This window comes from Betta splendens, chromosome 4 (assembly GCF_900634795.4).
Source record: "Betta splendens chromosome 4, fBetSpl5.4, whole genome shotgun sequence".
Lineage (NCBI taxonomy): Eukaryota > Metazoa > Chordata > Actinopteri > Anabantiformes > Osphronemidae > Betta > Betta splendens.
The window spans coordinates 17,737,162-17,755,541 of record NC_040884.2 but is presented as its reverse complement, the minus strand read 5'-3'; the positions used below and the strand labels follow the sequence as shown (position 1 = coordinate 17,755,541).

General features: G+C 48.3%; 3 protein-coding genes across 12 annotated transcripts in view; 1 reads left to right on the top strand and 2 right to left on the bottom strand.

Annotated features, from left to right (window-relative positions):
• Positions 1-426: 426 nt before the first annotated feature.
• On the bottom strand, positions 427-9,822 carry spice1 (spindle and centriole associated protein 1). 2 transcript variants are annotated; one of them, XM_055508530.1, is made up of 18 exons: positions 9,696-9,822; positions 8,027-8,122; positions 7,809-7,856; positions 7,557-7,697; positions 7,302-7,404; positions 6,961-7,079; positions 6,798-6,883; positions 6,540-6,679; positions 6,316-6,441; positions 5,887-6,161; positions 5,676-5,807; positions 5,460-5,577; positions 5,256-5,369; positions 4,758-5,170; positions 4,461-4,647; positions 4,304-4,376; positions 4,146-4,209; positions 427-4,035 (listed from the first exon to the last, which is right to left on the bottom strand). In XM_055508530.1, exons 2-18 carry the CDS (start codon positions 8,120-8,122, stop codon positions 3,979-3,981), a joined length of 2,292 nt encoding a protein of 763 aa, XP_055364505.1. In that variant the 5' UTR covers positions 9,696-9,822; the 3' UTR covers positions 427-3,978. The 2 variants fall into 2 exon arrangements, with proteins under 2 accessions (XP_055364505.1, XP_029002166.1); XM_029146333.2 differs by lacking the exon at positions 9,696-9,822 and adding an exon at positions 8,308-8,469.
• LOC114853221 (protein shisa-2) lies at positions 9,706-14,651 on the top strand. The gene is made up of 2 exons (XM_029146335.3): positions 9,706-10,009; positions 12,754-14,651. Exons 1-2 carry the CDS (start codon positions 9,706-9,708, stop codon positions 13,323-13,325), a joined length of 876 nt encoding a protein of 291 aa, XP_029002168.1. The 3' UTR covers positions 13,326-14,651.
• A 343-nt stretch (positions 14,652-14,994) lies between these two features.
• atp8a2 (ATPase phospholipid transporting 8A2) overlaps positions 14,995-18,380 on the bottom strand; it is a 33,031-nt gene continuing 29,645 nt past the window's right edge. For 6 of the 9 annotated variants that reach the window (XM_029146329.3, XM_029146330.3, XM_055508529.1 and 3 more), the window contains exons 35-36: positions 16,525-16,616; positions 15,105-16,416 (exon numbers count right to left, since the gene is read on the bottom strand). In XM_029146329.3, the coding sequence (XP_029002162.1) occupies positions 16,322-16,416; positions 16,525-16,616 (187 nt within the window). In that variant the 3' untranslated portion in view covers positions 15,105-16,321. Of the gene's footprint in view, positions 16,417-16,524; positions 16,617-18,380 lie in introns of all 9 variants that reach the window. The other 3 variants (XM_029146326.3, XM_029146328.3, XM_029146327.3) reach the window with 1 other exon arrangement.

The following is an 18,380-nucleotide window of genomic DNA, read 5'->3' as shown; positions in this document are numbered from 1 at the left end:
CTGGTGCTCTCTCGGCGGCCTGCCTCCTCCTCATTAAGACAAACTGTTTTTAAAGGCAAAGCAGCTTTCACTACTACTAAAGCCAACACCCCGGAGCCGGGAGAGAGGTGGCGAGGTGAGGGGGGGTGAAAGAGTAAAACACAAATAAGAGCTGGAGCAACGGGGGTGCAAAGGAGGCACTTAAAGAACGAACAAAAGATCAAGGTGAAGGAAAAAAGTTACAGAGAAAAAGGGCAGAGTGTAAGAAAATCCAGACTGAGGGGAGATCGGAAAGTCAGGCATATCATTTGCAGCTGTTGCGAGCTCATGTTCCCAGAATCCACTGCAACTTGGCACAGCTTGTCTAATAAGAAAGGGCGGCGTCATAGTAACATTCATATCAAAACATCCACGGCAACAACTGAAGAAAGAGACGCGGAGAGAATGAAAGAGACAATAAGTCATTTAATAATGGAATTAGACAATTAAAGCAGCGTAATTACAAACAGCGGTGAGGAGGCATTTGTCTCGGAGGCGCCCTGCTGAGCACGCAACAACATATTTGTTTGGAGATGCACAGAAAAGACATATGGAAATCATTCGCCTTTTTCACTCCCATTAAAAAAACTCCCACTTAGTTTTTGCTTGCCTCTGCTTTTGTCACCATTCCCACTCCATCAGCCTCCCAAACACACACACACACACCAGTCTCCTCCACACAACACGAGAATTGTACAGACTCAGTGGAAACTGCTTGGAGACTCCGTGTCTGTCAAAACGCCCGTTCCAGGTCGCAGTGGCTGCGAAGCTGCTAAGAAACATTAGCATATTTTCATGTTTGGCAACGTGCAACAGCCAAAACTCTGAGCTGAAGAAAACAAATGTGTGTAGGAGTGAGTGGTAGGGCACGCTGAGGTGGATTATACCGCTGCACAGAGGGGGGAGGGGGGGTCCTCTCCATTCAGGGCTGACTGATGTGCGTCCCAAATTGATTTATGAAAACGGCCCTTAATCAATTATGTGTGGAGAAAGGGGGGGGGGGGAGAAAGTATCAGAGGGGGGGAAAGGGGAAATAAAGGATGAAGAGAGGATGAAGCTGCAGAGAGAAAGTGCTGAGGAATGTGTCAGCTCAGGCCACAGGTGTCCAACATGGTGGATGTGATGGATGCATGTGAAGTGGAGGATGCTGATGATGTCCATCTATAAAGGAAGCGTGTCCATGTAGACAGAGCAGCCCGAGGGGAGAAGGAGGTTACCAGCTCGACCAGTAGCCGCGGCGTAATGTGATTTTTGTTGTAGTTTTCATCCTGGGGGCAGCGAGCTGGACTGAAGCTGCAGTTGTTTAAAAAGCCCTTCCCCTGCCTTAGCCATTGTGCCTGACACAGGGGTGTGTGGGGGAGGTGGGGGGTCACGCTGGGAGCTCGTTTCTCCTGCCTGTCAGAACTCTATCTGGGATCCAGCCGGAACTAATCAACTCCAATAGAACTCCCCATTACCCAGGGTGCAATGGGCCACAGGCCGGGAGCTGGCCGGTGGGAAACAGAGAAGAGGAGAAGGGACCGACTCCCCCCCCCCACACACACACCATTACCACACGACCCATACTCCACCAGCCCGTGCAGCACACACAACACTCCCACTGTTTCACACTGAAGCAATAATAAACACTTGCAATAATATTTTCACAGCAAGCAATAGCCTGCTTCAGATCAGACACTCGCACAGCTGTGGACTACGCTCCTGCGCACATGGGCACCCACTCACATGCCTACACACACACACACACACACACACAGAACATAATTTACTCATCACGTATAAGTTACTCTTTGCTGATGCAAATTTTGAGAAATCGGCAAGAGTTATTTAAGAAAAATGGCTTCCACACATAATGAGAAGCTTCATCACAACAACCTCGCTCAGCGTCACTGATTGACACCAGCAGTGTGCTTGCTGTTGATGTTCCAGTAAACCACTAATGCATCACAAAATCTACCAGAATTCGATCGAATCAAATATTGTTAAGGATTTTCTGTTATTTGTTTTTCATACCTGTTTGAAAGTAGCAGAAATTTGTAATTGCTGCACCGCTGTGCTAACATCTATTCTTTATTTCATCTTTATTTTATTAGATTTTATACTGAAGCCGTCATGTTGTGTTATCTGTGTTTAAAAATCAGGAGAGCGTTTAAACAAGAAAGAAGAAATCAAGATGGGCTAATGGCAAGTGATGCAGCTGTGTTAATGTTGCCCTCTAGTGGCTTCAAAACCACTATGCAATACACACAAAAACACGAGTTATAATGATTGATGAATATTTTTTAAAAAACTTTGATAATTAGTATTTTCTTCATTAATGTAAGGAAAAAATATTTCTATAATAAATGAAACTGTTTTATAGGAAATAACGCCATCTACAATGTCTGTGTCACTTCGGACACTAGTGTGTGCGTGTGCATAAACTTTACTGTGTATGTTTTGCTAAGTGACCTCAGGCTCCTTGTCTGAGGTGAAGTGGGGGCAGATTTAAATGAGTAAAGAAAACTCCCCCCTTTCCCCTGCAGCCCCATGTCATTGTATGTATTGCATGTGTAAACGCTGCCATGCTCTGGTTTCACTAATTTTTTCCATCCAAACCTAAATAGACCTGTGACGTAATATTAATTCCATTTCTACTGGTATAAAATGTGTAAATATAACAGTAGTGGACGTATGTGGACGCTGCTGAAGGCGGCCGTCATATGAGAACCTTCCTTTGGCCCGGTGGTGGAGAGCGGGGCATTGAGAGGCACTGGGGTAGGGTTAATCCCCATTCACCCTGTCCTTCACTCAGTCGGGCCGGACACAATAAACCCCGCCTGCATCCCCCTGCGTCTCCCCTAGGACCTCTGACCCCACATTTACGGCTGCAGCCCCTGGCCCCTTTATGCCTCCATCCTGTTATTATGTGCAATATTTACTCCTTTTGATTTCCCCGCTGGCCATTGTCGATGCTCTCGCAGCTTTCCTCACTGACAGAGAAACTCGAGTGCTGTTCTTCCTACTCGTGTCGACCCTGAGGGACTTGAGGCCAACCACAAACATTACCTGAAGTGGGATTTATTCTATTTACAATGTTTGGACTTAAAAGTTGCACAGAAGATAGTCAGAGCCCAATAGGTGTAGTGGTAGCTCAGTGGTTAAGTGGTTATAATGTGGAACTGCAACACTCTTAGTTCAGGTCCAGCTGTTTCATATTATGGCCCCCTCTCTCTTTATCTGTTTCCTGTGTATGTTGTCATTGTTAACTATTCAGTAAAGACAAAGATAAAACACATCCTGTTACATTAAATCTGTCAGTACAAAACAAACAAATCATGATGAGATTTAATTACACAACATACATTAAATCAGTTAGTGATAGTTAGTGATAAAGATACAAATAGGTTAAATATATAAATATATAGTAAGTTGTGCAAGAACACTTTAAACATACTAAAAAATACCATTAATGGTTGAATACATAATATAGTAAATAAAAATGCACTGTACTACTTGATCATGTGGGAACTGACCATAGCTAAATGAGGAAGACGCATGAACACAGTCTGGACCTCAAGGAGGGTTTGATAAAGCTGAGGTTAGACCAGTTTAGGGGTCAGTGCTTTGCCTTGTGCTGGGCCTTTGGGTGTGAGCACTGTGGATTCACACACACACATGCACTAGATACACAAAGATTGCTGCTCTATGTTGTTAGTAAATAAATTTTTAATAATAAAAAACACAAAACTAGATTTTATTTAAATCCAAATGCTGGGCAGGCACTGTTAAAACAATATACGATTTATCTAAAGCGGCTCAGAATTCTTCATGGAAATGTAGGACATAAGAGAAAGTTAGAGAGTTAATTTAAAAGAAATTAGTTTAATAAGAATCAGCACATTTATTAAAATCCATGGATAAAAACTAAAAACAGGTTTTGTTAAAGTGTCTTGCGGTTTTACAAGTGAATTTTTCTTGTCATCTCACATGATTAGACAAGGCAAACCATCCTTCTTGTACTCTCAGCCTCTTCATCTTCAAGAAAAAAAAATAGGTTTTAAGGTTTAAGAAGTAGTAACAGTGTGGAGAATTCAGTGTACTCTATTTAATCTACAGTGTGTGTGTGTGTGTTTGTGTGTGTATACCTGTGTTTTGCCATCTCTGGTTTCCCCTCTAGAACTAAGAGAAGACACTTCAGGACCAGCAGATCTGCAGCACAGAAGTAGTACTCTTAATTACAGTACTGTATGTTTGGTATATTGCTGTATGTACGTAGAATAATTCAGATCTGCCATCATCTCACCTAGTAGAAACAGACTGTTCATTACAGCCGCCAGAAGGTGAGACAAAAGGCACACCTGGACTTCCTCCTCCACCTATTAATGACATGATATCACAGCTCTTTACGATTACATAAAATACTAGAATGAGACAGAGACAAGTCAGCTGACCCACTGTACCTCCTGCGTGTGGGCTGAAGGTGGGCTGGGGGGTGGGGGAGACAGATGGAGAAACCTTTGATGAAACACTTTGCTTCTGTTGTTCAATTAGCTCCAGCAGTCGACCCCTGGCAGCTGCACTCTGTCGATTAAGCTCCAGGATGCGCTGCTCCACACTGCTCACACTGAGGGTATTAGGAGATGTTGCCTAAACCACAAAACAAACACACAATTATAGAATTACAACCCCAATACCCATTACTGCAGGACCCTGGTCTGCTTTCGTGCATATAATAGGTGAGTAGAGTCCATCTTAACCTGCTGGGCAGGTCTGTCATTGTCAGCATTCTGGATGTTGTGACTCAATCTGTCTGTGCTCTTGGACCCTGACGTCCTTTTGTCTTCAACAGCAAGCGGTGTAATTCTTCCCGAGCTGCAGGGACTCGGCCTTCTCTCCTCGGTGCTACCATTAGGTGATAGTCCAACCCCTGATCCAAGGCCTTTGTCCTGCCTGAGCTGGGCCCTTAGCATGTCGTTCTGTCGGCTCAACTTCGTGATCTCAGCCAGCATGGCCTCTGAAGCTATCTGTGAGCCAAGAGACTCAGAGGAAGAAGTAAGGAGGCTGGCCAGAGGCAGACTGGTGAGACTAGAGGCTGACCTGCGAACACTGACATCCTCACTAAGGTTATCAACAGGAGACAGATGTTGTTGCATCAGGACAGGATGAGCCACTGTGGAAAGAGAAAGGAACATAATTAGAAGATCACACAAGAAAACCGATAAAATCAGAAATATGTGAAAGAATGAGGTGGTTACTAGGAATATGTTGAAAGTTGTTTGTTTGTCGAGGTGGGGAAAGCAGGAAGGCAGCAGACTTTGCAACCTGTGGTCGCTGAGGGAGTTGCTCAGGAACAGATGCAGACTGATAATCTGTAAACCAATGATTGACCACGCCATAAACTAACAATTCACCAATTTCTAAAAAAAATCTTTGAAAATAGAAACACAAACTGTATTGACCTGCAGCTCCGATATCAGAGTCTTGGGGTGCGTCATCTTGCAATCCAAGATCTCCCATCAACAAAACTACTGTGTCAAACTTCTGTTGTAGCTCTGCTGTCTGCCGCTGCAGCACTGCCTAAGAAGAACCGACCACAAATAAAGCGCATTCATCAGTACAGCTGGAGTGAAAAAAATACATTGGTGTCAAACCAGGCAGTAATATCTATATGTAACCTGCAGGGTGACAGCTTCTTCTCTTAGAGTCATGGTCTCAGCAGTAAGAGCGTCAATCAGTCCTCGCTGTTCTTTGAGCTCATCCTCCAGTCTTCTCCTCTCCTGAGCTTCTCTGTGGGCTTCCTCTTCTTTCTAACATAAATGAAGCAACACAAATCAACATGAGACAAAGGACTGAGTCAGGGTCAGATTTATATATTAACTGATGTACCTGTTTGATTAGATGCACTAAACGTCCAAGAGCAGAGACTAAGGCAACTGAGAATCCAGTGAGACCCTGTATTCTGTGTTGTTCTGGTTTCTGAGCAGCTCCTGGCGTTGTGTCAGGACTCATACTATTCAACTCTGCCTCCACCTGAGTCAGCATTGCCTGCAGCATTCCCAGACTGGACTTGTCCCCATTAAGAGACGCAAAAGAGGAGCCATCCAGCTCTGAACTTTGAGAAACACACTTCCTGCTCCTGTTTGGGTGACTACTGAGCTTCTCTGCAAAGCACATATTGTTCACACACAGAATAAATTCAGAACACAAGCTAAGCTTTCCTACTATTTATTAAAAAGATATTTATCAAAGTGTATAAATGATTTCTTCCACGGAGGAACATGCATTATAAATGAGCAAATCCTTTCCTGATATTACCTGAGTGGTTAAAAGGCACATCAGGGTTAAGAACCTGAGACACCAGAACAGAAGCCTCTTCGTTTGTTTCATCTAACTGCTTCTGTCTGGATCGAACACGCTTAATAGCCACTGTAGCATTAAGAGCTGAAACAAAAATATATGAAGATGTGTACTCTCCCATCATATATTCTTTTCATGCAGTATTGACTAACTTCTTGGTGGCGTTTAAATGTTCTTTTTACCTGTCTGGTCTGGTCCTCTGCCTGATGTGCATGGGGTATCTGGGACATTCTCACCATAAGTCTGGTAAAAGTTGGGATGCTGGTTCGGCTGCTGTACCACTCTGTCCAGAGACTGTGTCTTCATTTTCCGTACATTAGCCCTGCAAAAAAAAGCTTGCTTTAATCTGGAGGGACAACGATTGAAAATTAGCCTGGTTAACAGTGTCTCATTTACGGTCATTTTAAGATTAACTGTTATCCTCCTTCCTGTTATCCTACCTTCGAATAACTGAATGCCGTGAATTTCCACAAGAATAGGGATCTTTATCTGAGCACTCTTCGGAAGCTTCTATTTCATTAAGAGCCTTAAGAGAAACAATTTTAAACATGCATACTTGTTTTAAAAATGATAAGTGATAATGATTGTTTTACGCACACACACCTGTTGGTCCATCATAGACTGGCTGAGCAGTGACAGCTGAGTTGGTGGATCTGGTTTCTGGAGCAGGGGCAGTTCTGAGTCAGAATCACAGTTTGGCGCCATTGTCACACTAGGGTGACCTGTGGAAATACACATAAATTTTTGGGATCATTCTTAAAATTATAGCAGACTGTGTTGGGCTCCTGAAGTATCACTGAAAAGACATACAACTATCACAACTATCACACCAATACAATTGCTAAGTATTGGAGTCACAGTCTACAAAAAGGAATACTATCTTAAATGTATCTACAAAATATCTCTACAAAAATATATATAGAAGCAAAAATGTTGCATTTTACCAGTCTGTCTGCGTGGAGCATCTCCGAACAGGTCCTTGACCACAGCCATGGCTCTGTCAGAGCGAGCCAGCACATCCTGCAGTAGCAGCTGGTCAGAGAAAACCTGCAGCAAAACAAAACGTTGATGGGTTTCTCACAGAGAAGTTGGGCTTTTATTTTTAAATGAAATATTTAGTTTCAGTGTAACAACATTACATATTTCCTAAACAAACAACACAGGAGGTGTCTGGACAGAAGACACCATAATGACCACACCTCTCTGATGATGCTGAGGCTGGCCTGGTCCAGCGGTGCTGGACTTCCACCATGTCTAAAACGGCGTTTCAGAGCTTTCTCTCTCAGCTCCCACTGAGCTGCAGCCTTGTTGTGGGACTTATGAATCTCATGCCGATGTCTCTGAAGCAGTAGAGAATAGTTAGGAACATGTATGGCCTGTACAAATCATTTAATTTGAATTAGATGCTTTAAAAAAATAACATGCAACATGCACATAGGCAGATACTTTACCAGCTCTGCAGGCGTAGGCTTGTGCACAGACAGGTCACTGACAGTGCTCTGAAAGCAGCAGACAGTTTATGTTAATGTTCAGTGGTTGTACGAAAACTCAAGATGCGTTCCTTTATAATAACACAAATAGTTTGTGCAGACGTGAAACATTACAGTCATACCAGACTCACAACGATGTTAACTAAGTGTCAACAGGTGGAACAGCTGTGCATACTCACCACCCACTCTCTTTTGGTAACTGCCGCTGTCTTGGGTCGAACGGGCCTTTTTGCTTTGCTGTGTGGCTGTGGACGCCCCACTCTCACAAACGACATCTGTTCACAAGCAAAGTAAAACGTTTGATCACTTATCGTAGACGCGGAGAGACTTCAAGTTTGAATAGCTATGGTTAGCTAGCTAGCTGTGAGTTTCGCCTTATGCTGTTTATCAGCTCGGACACGCAGCTTTACGAAAACATTAGCTTAAATGTGTTAGCGTTGCATTAAAAAACTGCACTTACGTTTTAAGTGAAACCACGGTTTGCTTAATCCCCTGCTAAGTAATTAAGCCACCTGATTTTGAGGTTGACGAAACTGAACAACGAGAAATCCTTCGCTATGTTGTGTTTTTCAACGGTCGCGCGCCACTTCCTGTGCCGTTGCCACGGACACCGCTTCGTGATGAAGCATGATGGGAAATGAAGTACGGGCAAGAACTTTTAGACTGACCATTACACCCAAAATGCGCATTTTGTACTTTTAATACATCTCATAATCTCAGTTTTACCGGACACATTAAGACCTTAACATTAAGAGCTGAGCATTAAAATTACTCCCTGTGGAGCGAAAAAATGAAATCAAGGTCTTTAAAACGATCTTGTCAGCGGCTTAGAAAGCGTCGATCATCTGACATGTCCACTAGGTGGCAGTGTCTCCATGCAAATATCCCGTTGGTGTAGGCAGAGAAGGGATGGACGTACTGTAGAGCTAAACCCTGCACACAGTCAACTGAATTACATTTAGGCAACAATGACAAATTGAATTCATGGAAAAATGCAAATGGCTGGACTTCTAACAAACCATGGATCGTATATAGAACGAACATATTTGACATTTAGTCGTTGTTGACAGTAAAGTTTACTAAATGAGCTTTGACTGATTTTAATGCGGTATAAAAGTAAAATAAATATATTTTTTCGATTTATTTAACTGGAAGCTGTTGGAATAAATATGTTATTGATTATAACTTGGCAACTGACCGTTCAAACTTTTTAACGTGTTGGGGACAAGTGTGCATTTGCATGCATTTGCCTTTTTACACGCCCCTCTCAGTGTAAAGCCGCATAGACTCTATGCGCTTTAGTTCAGTCAGACTAAGCTGACTCAGACTGACCAACCACTGGCGCCCAGTTGTGCGGACCGAGCTGCAAGACTTTCAAAAGTTTTTCTTTACGCACCGGGATCAAACGTGACAACAGCTGTGTGCTCGTGGATCAGACTACAAGTGTTGGTTACACGACAGCCCTGTGGAAATTCATCTGAAGAGCAAGGAGACATACTCAGCCTTATTATTACAACGGAGATTGCTGGATTTAGAGTTCTGCTGGTTTACAGTTGGAATCTATAGTGTCTTTAAACTTCCTGTGACCATTTTACACCCAACAGAACAATTCATTGTTCTTACGGACGTTTGGATAACGAGGAAGCCACTGTTGGGAACGTTGGATCTGATTTACGCACGGGATTCTTCTAACAAATGACAGCCTCTAAGTGGTTTGTAGTTCCCCCACTTCACCCCATCGGTCCCTTAGATCGCACTGATCGACCGTATCTGCCGCCCCACCAGCGGACACGCGAGTGGTGAACCCCTCTGTCTCTTTCAGTGCGCGCGCGCGCGGCGGCGGCTCACCTGGCCGAGGATGTGGCCACGGGGACTCCCGGTGTCCGTCACCGCGATGGTGACGCTACTCGTGGTCGTTGTAGACGTGGAATCTAGCGGGGAGTACTGCCACGGCTGGTTCGACCCCCAGGGCGCGTGGAAAGAGGGCTTCCAGTGTCCGGAGAAGATCGACGCCGAGCACGCGCTGATCTGCTGCGGGAAATGCGAGTTGCGCTACTGCTGTTCCAGCTCGGACGCGCGACTGGATCAGGGGAGCTGCGATAACGACCAGCAGGTTCAGGAGCCCGGGGCAGAGAACAAGGAGAACAAGGACTCCGGCGCAGGTATTATCTCACACCCAAAACGAGTTGTGGCTACTACAGCATCTGCATCAACACACAACGAGCTAATTAAGTAACTGTGAGTTAGAAATCCTAATCTCATTTCACTGTAAATGACCACTAAGAAAGAATGCAAACTAAGTCAAAGACCTTTTCGGGGAAGTGAGTGGCGTGTTTCCACTAACTCAGTTAGTTTCAGGAGAGAACACACAATTTGATTTGTTGTAATATAATAATCAGTTGTTCAGGGGGTCGACTTTAAATGGCTTTTGTGTTGACGCCATATCCACGGCCCATGCACAGGATGTCTTAAATTTGATATGGTTAATTGCAGACCTATTATGAGCTTTGGTTTCCCCTCATAAACCCTGTCACCCACTGGCTGTCCCGCTCGGCAGCGACAGCTGCGCAGGAGACGGCAGCAGACGTCTCCCCGAGCAGTTAAGAGCGCTCACAAATGGCAAACCGTGGCGTGCCTCCGCTCTTTATAAATAGCCGTGTTTGTTCTGGCCTGTAACCGTGCAGGAGGAGCCAGGCTCAGATCACGCTGTCCCCACGGGGATCAAGTTTGGACTTGACCGGATCTTGGACAGTGGCTCGCCAAAAGGCGCTGACAGCCCGGTTCATAAAACACACACGCAGACACAAATCGCGTTATGTATCGTTTCCTCGCAGGCTCGTGGAGTCTCTTTCCCACAGTGGAGTCCCCCACCGCAATGTCTGCGGTTCCTCTGAGCTTTCTAGAGATTCACACTCAAACATGTGCAAAACTTAAACCGAACTTTCCAAGTCACTGAACCAGTTTATGTAGTGGATTAAGTGACACAATCCAAAACCTAATTATCCTCCCTGCCCCCCCCCCCCCCTCCCCCACTCATCATCACTTACATTCCCTTTCTTTAATCTGCCAGCAAGAGGAAGAAAAAAACAAAAACACTCAAAAGCAGTGCAAATGTTAGACATCACAGAAAACAAAGGTTGGCACGCGCTTAAATGCGTGTTTCTCTGGAGGATATTATGCCCCGTTCTGGACCTCCAGCTATAATCTGTCATTTGCTCAGACTGTCATGCCATATCGCTACAGGAAGAGGTGTAGATTTCATTCAGTGGCCTAACGCCAACATATTTTAAAGAAAAGCAGCTTTTTCCTCGCTAAGAATAGATTATGTGGTTTTTTTTTCGTGCAAACGTGTCCAGTTTGCGCATTTCACGTGTCCCTGAAGCGTTCGCAGCCATTTCATCATCTGGGAATGACACATGCTGCTGTGGTGACGGATAACAGGCAGGACATTATTAATGTGCTCATCAAGAGGCAGCGGACGCGTTATGGGAACGGGAGAATGCCCAGGAGATGGGAGAGGGAGATGAGGGAGGGTCCGGACACAAAGGCTGTGCCCAAAACAAGAGCATAGCAGCGCTGCTGCTGCTGCTGCTGCAGCGTGGCTGCCACAGCTCCACTGCTGCAACAGGTGTGGAGGAGTGACAGCGAACAGGAGGGTCTCCATCGGCAACAGGGTCCAAGGGGAAACTAAAGGAATGGAGGTTCAGTGCATGAAGTTCAGCATTTGTTTGTGGCCATATTTAGCTAAGGACATTTTTGAAGTGATCCCGGAATTTTATTACCTTTTTTTACACTTCCACTCTCATCAGAATGATATTGGTTTATCAGCTCCCATCATCCTCTGGAGGACTTCAAACCCCAGACAGAGAACCAGCGAATGATCAGCACACTGTGCGCTATGTATGTGTTGCCGTAGCAACGTAGCGTCTCCGTTACAGCCCGTTTGCTGGAGGTCGTGCGACGGCAGCGGCTCCTGGTCCGTTCCTCGAGGCCACCGAGCCGCGTCTTTTGTCACCCGCGGTGCGTCCTCGCGGGCTCCGTGCAGTAAAATCCCCCGCCAGGCCGCGCCGCGTTTGATGAGCAGCTCGAGAGGGTTCTCAAGGCCGCGTGGATGCATTTCAAAGAGGCCGGAGACAAAGGGAAACTGGAGCCAGCTGCCACCTCGCTCTCTGTGGCGTACGGTTTCGCCTCATAGCGCATGGGCACATTCACGGCAGAAAATAAGTACACCCTGTGGGAACAATAAAACACATCTAATCATTTATGAAGTAACACGGTCATTATTCTGTTTGTGTTGAGTGAGCATGGGAAGCAGAGATTTGGGAAAACACCCAATCTCGTCTGTCGACCTGTTTCTCGCCAAACACATTCATTGTGTTTCTCAAAGCAAATGTTGGACGATCGTCCACAAACAGACTGAACCCAAGACCTCCGCGTGTGAAAATGCTGAATCCTTCTTCTGCGACTCTCGCTCGTGCGAGAGGAGAAGTTAACAGGTCACTCCTCCGACGAGCAATGCCCGCGTAAGCTCTCACTCGGCTGCTGTAAATCAGCCAGCGGCCTTTCTTCAAGCCGGAGCCACGTACACAAGTTCAGCTGCAGCGGCCGATTTTGAAAGGCCCGCTCCATAAACAGGTATCTGCCGGCAGCCGGGCTTGAGAATGTCCTCCATGAAAACACACAGGTCCGCGGGGTGGAGGGGGCCGGGGGAGCCAGCAGGGTGCCAAGGATTAAAACAGATCAAAACAAATGTAATGACCGCTAATGAGGGCCCGAGGCCCCGCGGGGACCCCGGCCCCGAGGGCCCTTCATTCCTCCCCTCTAGATCAAACGCCAGCCGACCTCGGCCGTCGTCCCGGCTCACGCGGCCTGTTCCTCACCCGTGTCTTCTTCCTGTCCTCCCCAGTGCCCATCTACGTGCCCTTCCTGATCGTGGGCTCCGTCTTCGTGGCCTTCGTGCTGATGGGCTCCGTGGTCGCCGTGTGCTGCTGCCGCTGCCTTCGGCCCAAGCAGGAGCTGTCGCCGGGCGGCGCCGCGGGGGCGGCGGCGGCGGCGGGCGGCGGCCGCCTCCTGGAGGCCATCCCCATGATGGCCAGCACCTCCCGGGGCTCGTCGTCCTGCCAGTCCAGCACGGCCACCTCGTCCAGCTCCTCGGCGCCGCCGCCCGCCCCCCGGCCCGCCCCGCCGCCCCTCATACGGGCGCAGGCGTCCTGCTGCCTGACGCCCGACGCCAGCGTCTTCGTCAACATGCCCACCAACTTCTCGGTGCTCAACTGCCAGCAGGCCACGCAGATCATGCCCCACCAGGGCCAGTTCCTCCACCCGCAGTACATCGGCTACGCCCACCCCATGGCGGCCGCCGCCGCCTTCATCGACCCCACCCAGGGGGGCTACCGGCCCCTCCAGTCCCCCTGCCCCCCGCCCCCCGGGGCCTCCAGTGTCACCAGTGACCAGAAGTACCCTCCGGTGACAGTGTGACGCCGGGCCGGCCCGGACCGCTCCACTGCCTTGACCCGCGAAGCGTAACCTGTGTGGGGCCGCGCCAGAGACTTTTAGAGACGCTGCCGAGGAGGAAAAAAGTAGGACATGGAGTCAAACTCACATGAAGGACTCATAAAGCTGGTGCTGGCGGGAAGCTGCCATCGAGTGCGTGTGCTGTGTGTTCTATGTAGTGTGTCAAACGATCTGTCGGTAAAGCATGAGCCAAGCTCTGCCTTTGATGGGGTGCGATGGACGGATGAAATGGATGGGTGCCGGCTGTACGTGTGCACTTGGTGCCAAAACATTAGGAACGCCTTTTAATAAAAGTCATAAAAGTCTTTTCTGAGATTTTCAACAAAAGCTGAGAGATTATAACACCGTAAAAGTATGATTCATGGCAGAGCTGCTATGTTGGATTGCAGTTTATTGTACAGGTGTACCTAATAAAGTGGCAACAAGTGTGAAAGTAACGAGCGAGACGAGTGGTGACTGGATGATTTATGGCTGCGGACTGTATGAAAAGTGGATATTCACAAAGCAAACGACAACTTATGACCACATGCTGAGTTCATGCCACGTGCACATCTGCACTTGTGAATGGTTGTGTGTGTGTGTGTGTGTGTGTGTGTGTGTGTGTGTGTGTGTGTGTTAGTACTGTATGAGGAGACACAGCTTGGGAAAAGATGATTGTGCTGCGTGTGACTGTGAGTGGGAGAGAGAGAGAGTGCGGAGGGATGTGGTCGAGCGAGCGGGCGGGTAATGGGAAAAGCAGGTGGCGGGAATGCGAAAGGCAGTCGCAACGTCCCCGTGGAGCCTTTAAACTCTAATGAAGTGAGCACAGGACGTGGACTGTGACGCTCCACCCCTCCGTCCACCAAAGAAGAAGAAGAAGAAAAAAAGAGCCTCTCAACGGAAGCTTACGTGAACCCAAAAGACGAACGAATTCACGCAAAGCCGGCTTTCAACGCGCCCCAGACGCGTGACTGTGCGGGTGACGGGAGGCGCAGTAGTGAAGCGTGTATTTAGCGCTCCCACGGCTCCGGGGCGGCGCTTAGTCATCGTTTTCCGCTTAAGAACGACCCTCGCCGTCACCGGTAACTCAGTAACACGCCACCCGAGGAATGTGCCGCTCCGCCGCGCGCGAGGCCCGTGCTCGTCCCGCGCGGCAGCGCTGCTGGAGGCGACCGCCGCGTCTGTGCGCCTCGTCTGCGCTCGTGGGATGCGGCCGGCGGCTCGTGCCAGATGAAACAAACGCATCCGGAAGGCGCTCCATGGAATTTGGGCCAATGTGTATGTTAAAATAAAGACCCCTCAAACCAGAAAGACGCTTGACTGACTCTTACTGTTGAGCTATTGGAAGCACTCATTCAGAGTCACCCGTCACATCACTGCACACACTGAGAGAACAATGGGTCACAACAGTAATAATGTGCAGCATTAGAGCAAAAGTGGACCTCTGCTTCCTGCTCGGTGGCGGTTCCGATGGATTCTCCATGCTCGTAGTAGTTTGGGGCTGAACCGCATCCAGGAAGGTGGGTGGGAAATGGATCTCTGGCGTCCAGAGGCCTGGAGGGCGTATTAATCGGATAATGGTCTGTGTGAGCGACAGGAGCAGCGTGGGAGAGGTCCAACTCTGTTTAATGTAGAAAATCATATGTATCCCATGTACACGTCAAGCCTTTGTGTTTATTTAAAAAAACTGCAGCAACAGTTTGACTTCACTTAATTGCATGAGCAGACAGCTTACAGTCAACAAATAGAGACATTTAGCCAGGCCAGGGATTGATTCGATTTAATGATTAGGACCCAGATGGACAACCCCCCTCTCCCAACCAATCAGTCTTGCATTCCTGAGCCAGAGTGTCCTCAACGCAGAGAACACAAACAATGGACCCTACATTCAGACGACATCCCAGACTCAGAAAAACACATGATCCAAGCGAGCGTCTCTATGAGACCCCTCCTGTTTTGGATGCCTAACAGTGCTAGTTCAAGTAAAATGTTCCCTCTAAGACGTTATGAGTACAAAAACAGGCATTAATGAAAAAATAAAATAATAATAATAATAATATAAGCACATACACATTAATGTACACGTCGATCATAAAAAAAAAAATAAAACAGTCTAGTGAAGACCAACAGAAGTGACGGGTTGCAGCTTCTGCATCAGCTGACGATGCAGGGGGGGTCAGAGGAGGAAGAGGAGGAAGAGGAGATGTGGATGGAGCAGAGCAGCCGGGTGACAGAGGTAGTGGGTGGAGGGGGTCCCAGGGGGGTGGGAGCAGGAGGGGCGGGCATGCTGCCTCGCTCGGCCGCTGGAAGCGGTGAGTGAGGCGCCTCTAGCGTGGGGTGAAGTCCTTGGTCTGAGCCCCCCCCTTTTTATATGGAATTCATTAGTACCAGTGTTTTGATGTCCCCTCCTACATGGGCACGTGATGACCGATGAGTTGAATCCACCTCAGGACAGCGAGGTGCGAGGGAACACGCACGCACACACACACACACACACACACAGACGTGGACCGACATACATGCACACAAGCACAGGAGCGCGCAGAGATACATGCACGGGCAGGTACGCACGCACACATATACACAGAACCACACAGCAGCCCGGCCCGAACCCAGTCTGGGGGGGTTACACAGGTAGAGTATGAGGAGCAGTCTCTGAGTTCGACTCGTCGCCGCTGTGTGTGCATATGATTTGCTCATGCCTGTGCAGCTTTCGCGTGAATTATGACAATTGTTAATTCCGCAAATCCGGGCCCCCGGTCCCTTTCAGTCAGGCGTCCCGGCGACGGCCTCCACGCCTCACCGTGACCCCCCCCCCACCGGCGGCGAGGGGGTCCGGTCTTGGTTGCAGTAAGGCCACAGCGGGGGGCGGTCCCCCCCGGCGCGAGGGTGTCACGTGAGTCTGTCTCCGCGGTCGCGTCGGAAGCGGTTGCTACGGCGGGCGGAAGCCGTGGTCGGGGGCGGAGGGGTGGGGGGCGGGGCTAGAGGCTGGGGCGCTGGCGGGTGGTGTCGTAGGAGCGCACCACCTCGGACTGGGACACCACGCCGTGCTCCTCCTGGGAAAAGGCATAGCCATCTGTGGAGAGAGAGGAATTACACGTCCTGTGAGTGAACGAGCGAGCGAGTGAGTGAGTGAGTGAGTGAGTGAGTGAGCGAGTGAGTGCATTTCCCCCGTCACACTCACGTGTCACAGTCTGCTGCACCGAGTTCGAGCGTCCAACACTTGAAGGCGTTTTCCTAAAGACTCTTGTCAGCAGATGGGCCCGTTCGTTTAGACTGCACAGAACGAAAAGATACGGCTCGTGATGACGTCACAGCACCACCGGTCAATAAGCACTGGTGAAACACACCGATGCATTCAGGCGCAACCCACAGTAAGCCATGGAGCGCTTGCAGGGCAACAGGACGTCCACAGTAAAGTATTCTCCGCCGTCCCTCGTCACTTCCCACTCCTCCCCCCTCAGCGTGAAGAAGACTGGGCCCTCTGTTCTCAGACCACACGCCGTCACGGCTCCTCTGCTCCCGTGACCAAAAATAACTAAGGCCTTTCCAGGTTTTGCACACAAACACGCGTCTCCAATCCACACACCTCCTCCGTCCTGTCCAAACATCACCAGCGTGGCCAGCGATAGATAGAGACGTTGGATGGAAACGCGGAAACGCTTAAGTTACCGACGGCCGTGTCACAAAATCAGGTTTGGGCCAATTTTATTTGAAGGGATACATTTTTCTACTTTTTGGCGAACAAACATTTAAATTTGCTCAAAGGGAATTTGCAGTGATGACGATCAGAGCAGTACAGTCAGGCTTTCTCAGACCTGGAACAGCTTTTTAATACCCCATGCGCCTTTTGGGAAGTTTCTACTGCAGTGGACATGAAAAAGGAGGAAAAAAACATTAGCTCGAGGAGACGTCCGTTAGACTGATGACAGTGCTGAGTGAATGATAAAAGACTGAATGGTGATCGGTAAAATTAATGGAAGGATCATGCATCAGTATGACTCAAACTGTCCTTCCTCCTGCTCTCGTGGGTCATTCTGGCTCAGCGGAGCCCGAGCATGCGCCTCCGTTTGAACTCCTCCCCCGAGACGCTCCTGTGCTCTACCTTTCCAGCGTTTTCCCATGTCTACCTCAGGACCTCCCCGGGAACTACAAACACAGATGTGCTCTTTTCCATACTGCTGCATTGCCTCTCTGTCCGGCGGCTGCTTTGCTTCTCGTGCGCTAAATGGAGAGGATTCAGGGACCCGGGGTCCTGAAGCGGGGTCAGTCCAGGATGGGGCCCTGACAGGGGTCAGGAGGAGCAGTGTGGTTACCACACTCATCTCTCCTCAACCTGGAAACATGCCACGGACTTTCAGACCCCAAACCGCTCTGAAAGCAGCTTTTGCTCGGGACTCATTCACGTCTGACCTTCATTTGACAGTAAATCAGAATATAAATCAGTATTAATCAGCTCTTTGGGTTTTTTTTCTCACAAGCTGTAGACGTAAAAGTACTTGGATGGTTTAGTTAAGTGAAAATATGTAAAATCTATCTGTACTAGTATCTATAGGCAGCAAATTACTGTTGCAGCTAACGTGATGCTAATTTTTATTGACGTAAACTAGAAAGTGGTGAAACCTCTATGATCACGTACAGACTTTGAATAAAACTCACACAAATGTCCATCAAACAATCAATGTGTCTCTAACACAACTGCAGGTGACACCACACACGAAGCTACACAGCGAGAGAGCTACAGAACACACCAGGTCTGTACAGCAGTTCAAATCCGTCCACCTGAGAAGAAGTCCAGAGACGGAGGAATGGAAAAATGGACGCAGGGAGAAAATTAAAATAGTGAGAACAAGATTGCAGACACACGTGGATGATGCATGATTTAGACAGAGACAGTTCATCAAGGTGGAAAACAAGCAAAGGGCCACTTCAACACAGTTGTAGAAGAGGACGCGGGTCGTTGGAGGTCACAGTTCACACAGTGGGACAGTTCAAACCCAGACGCTACCTTTGTGAGCGTGTGACCGTCCCGGCTCTACG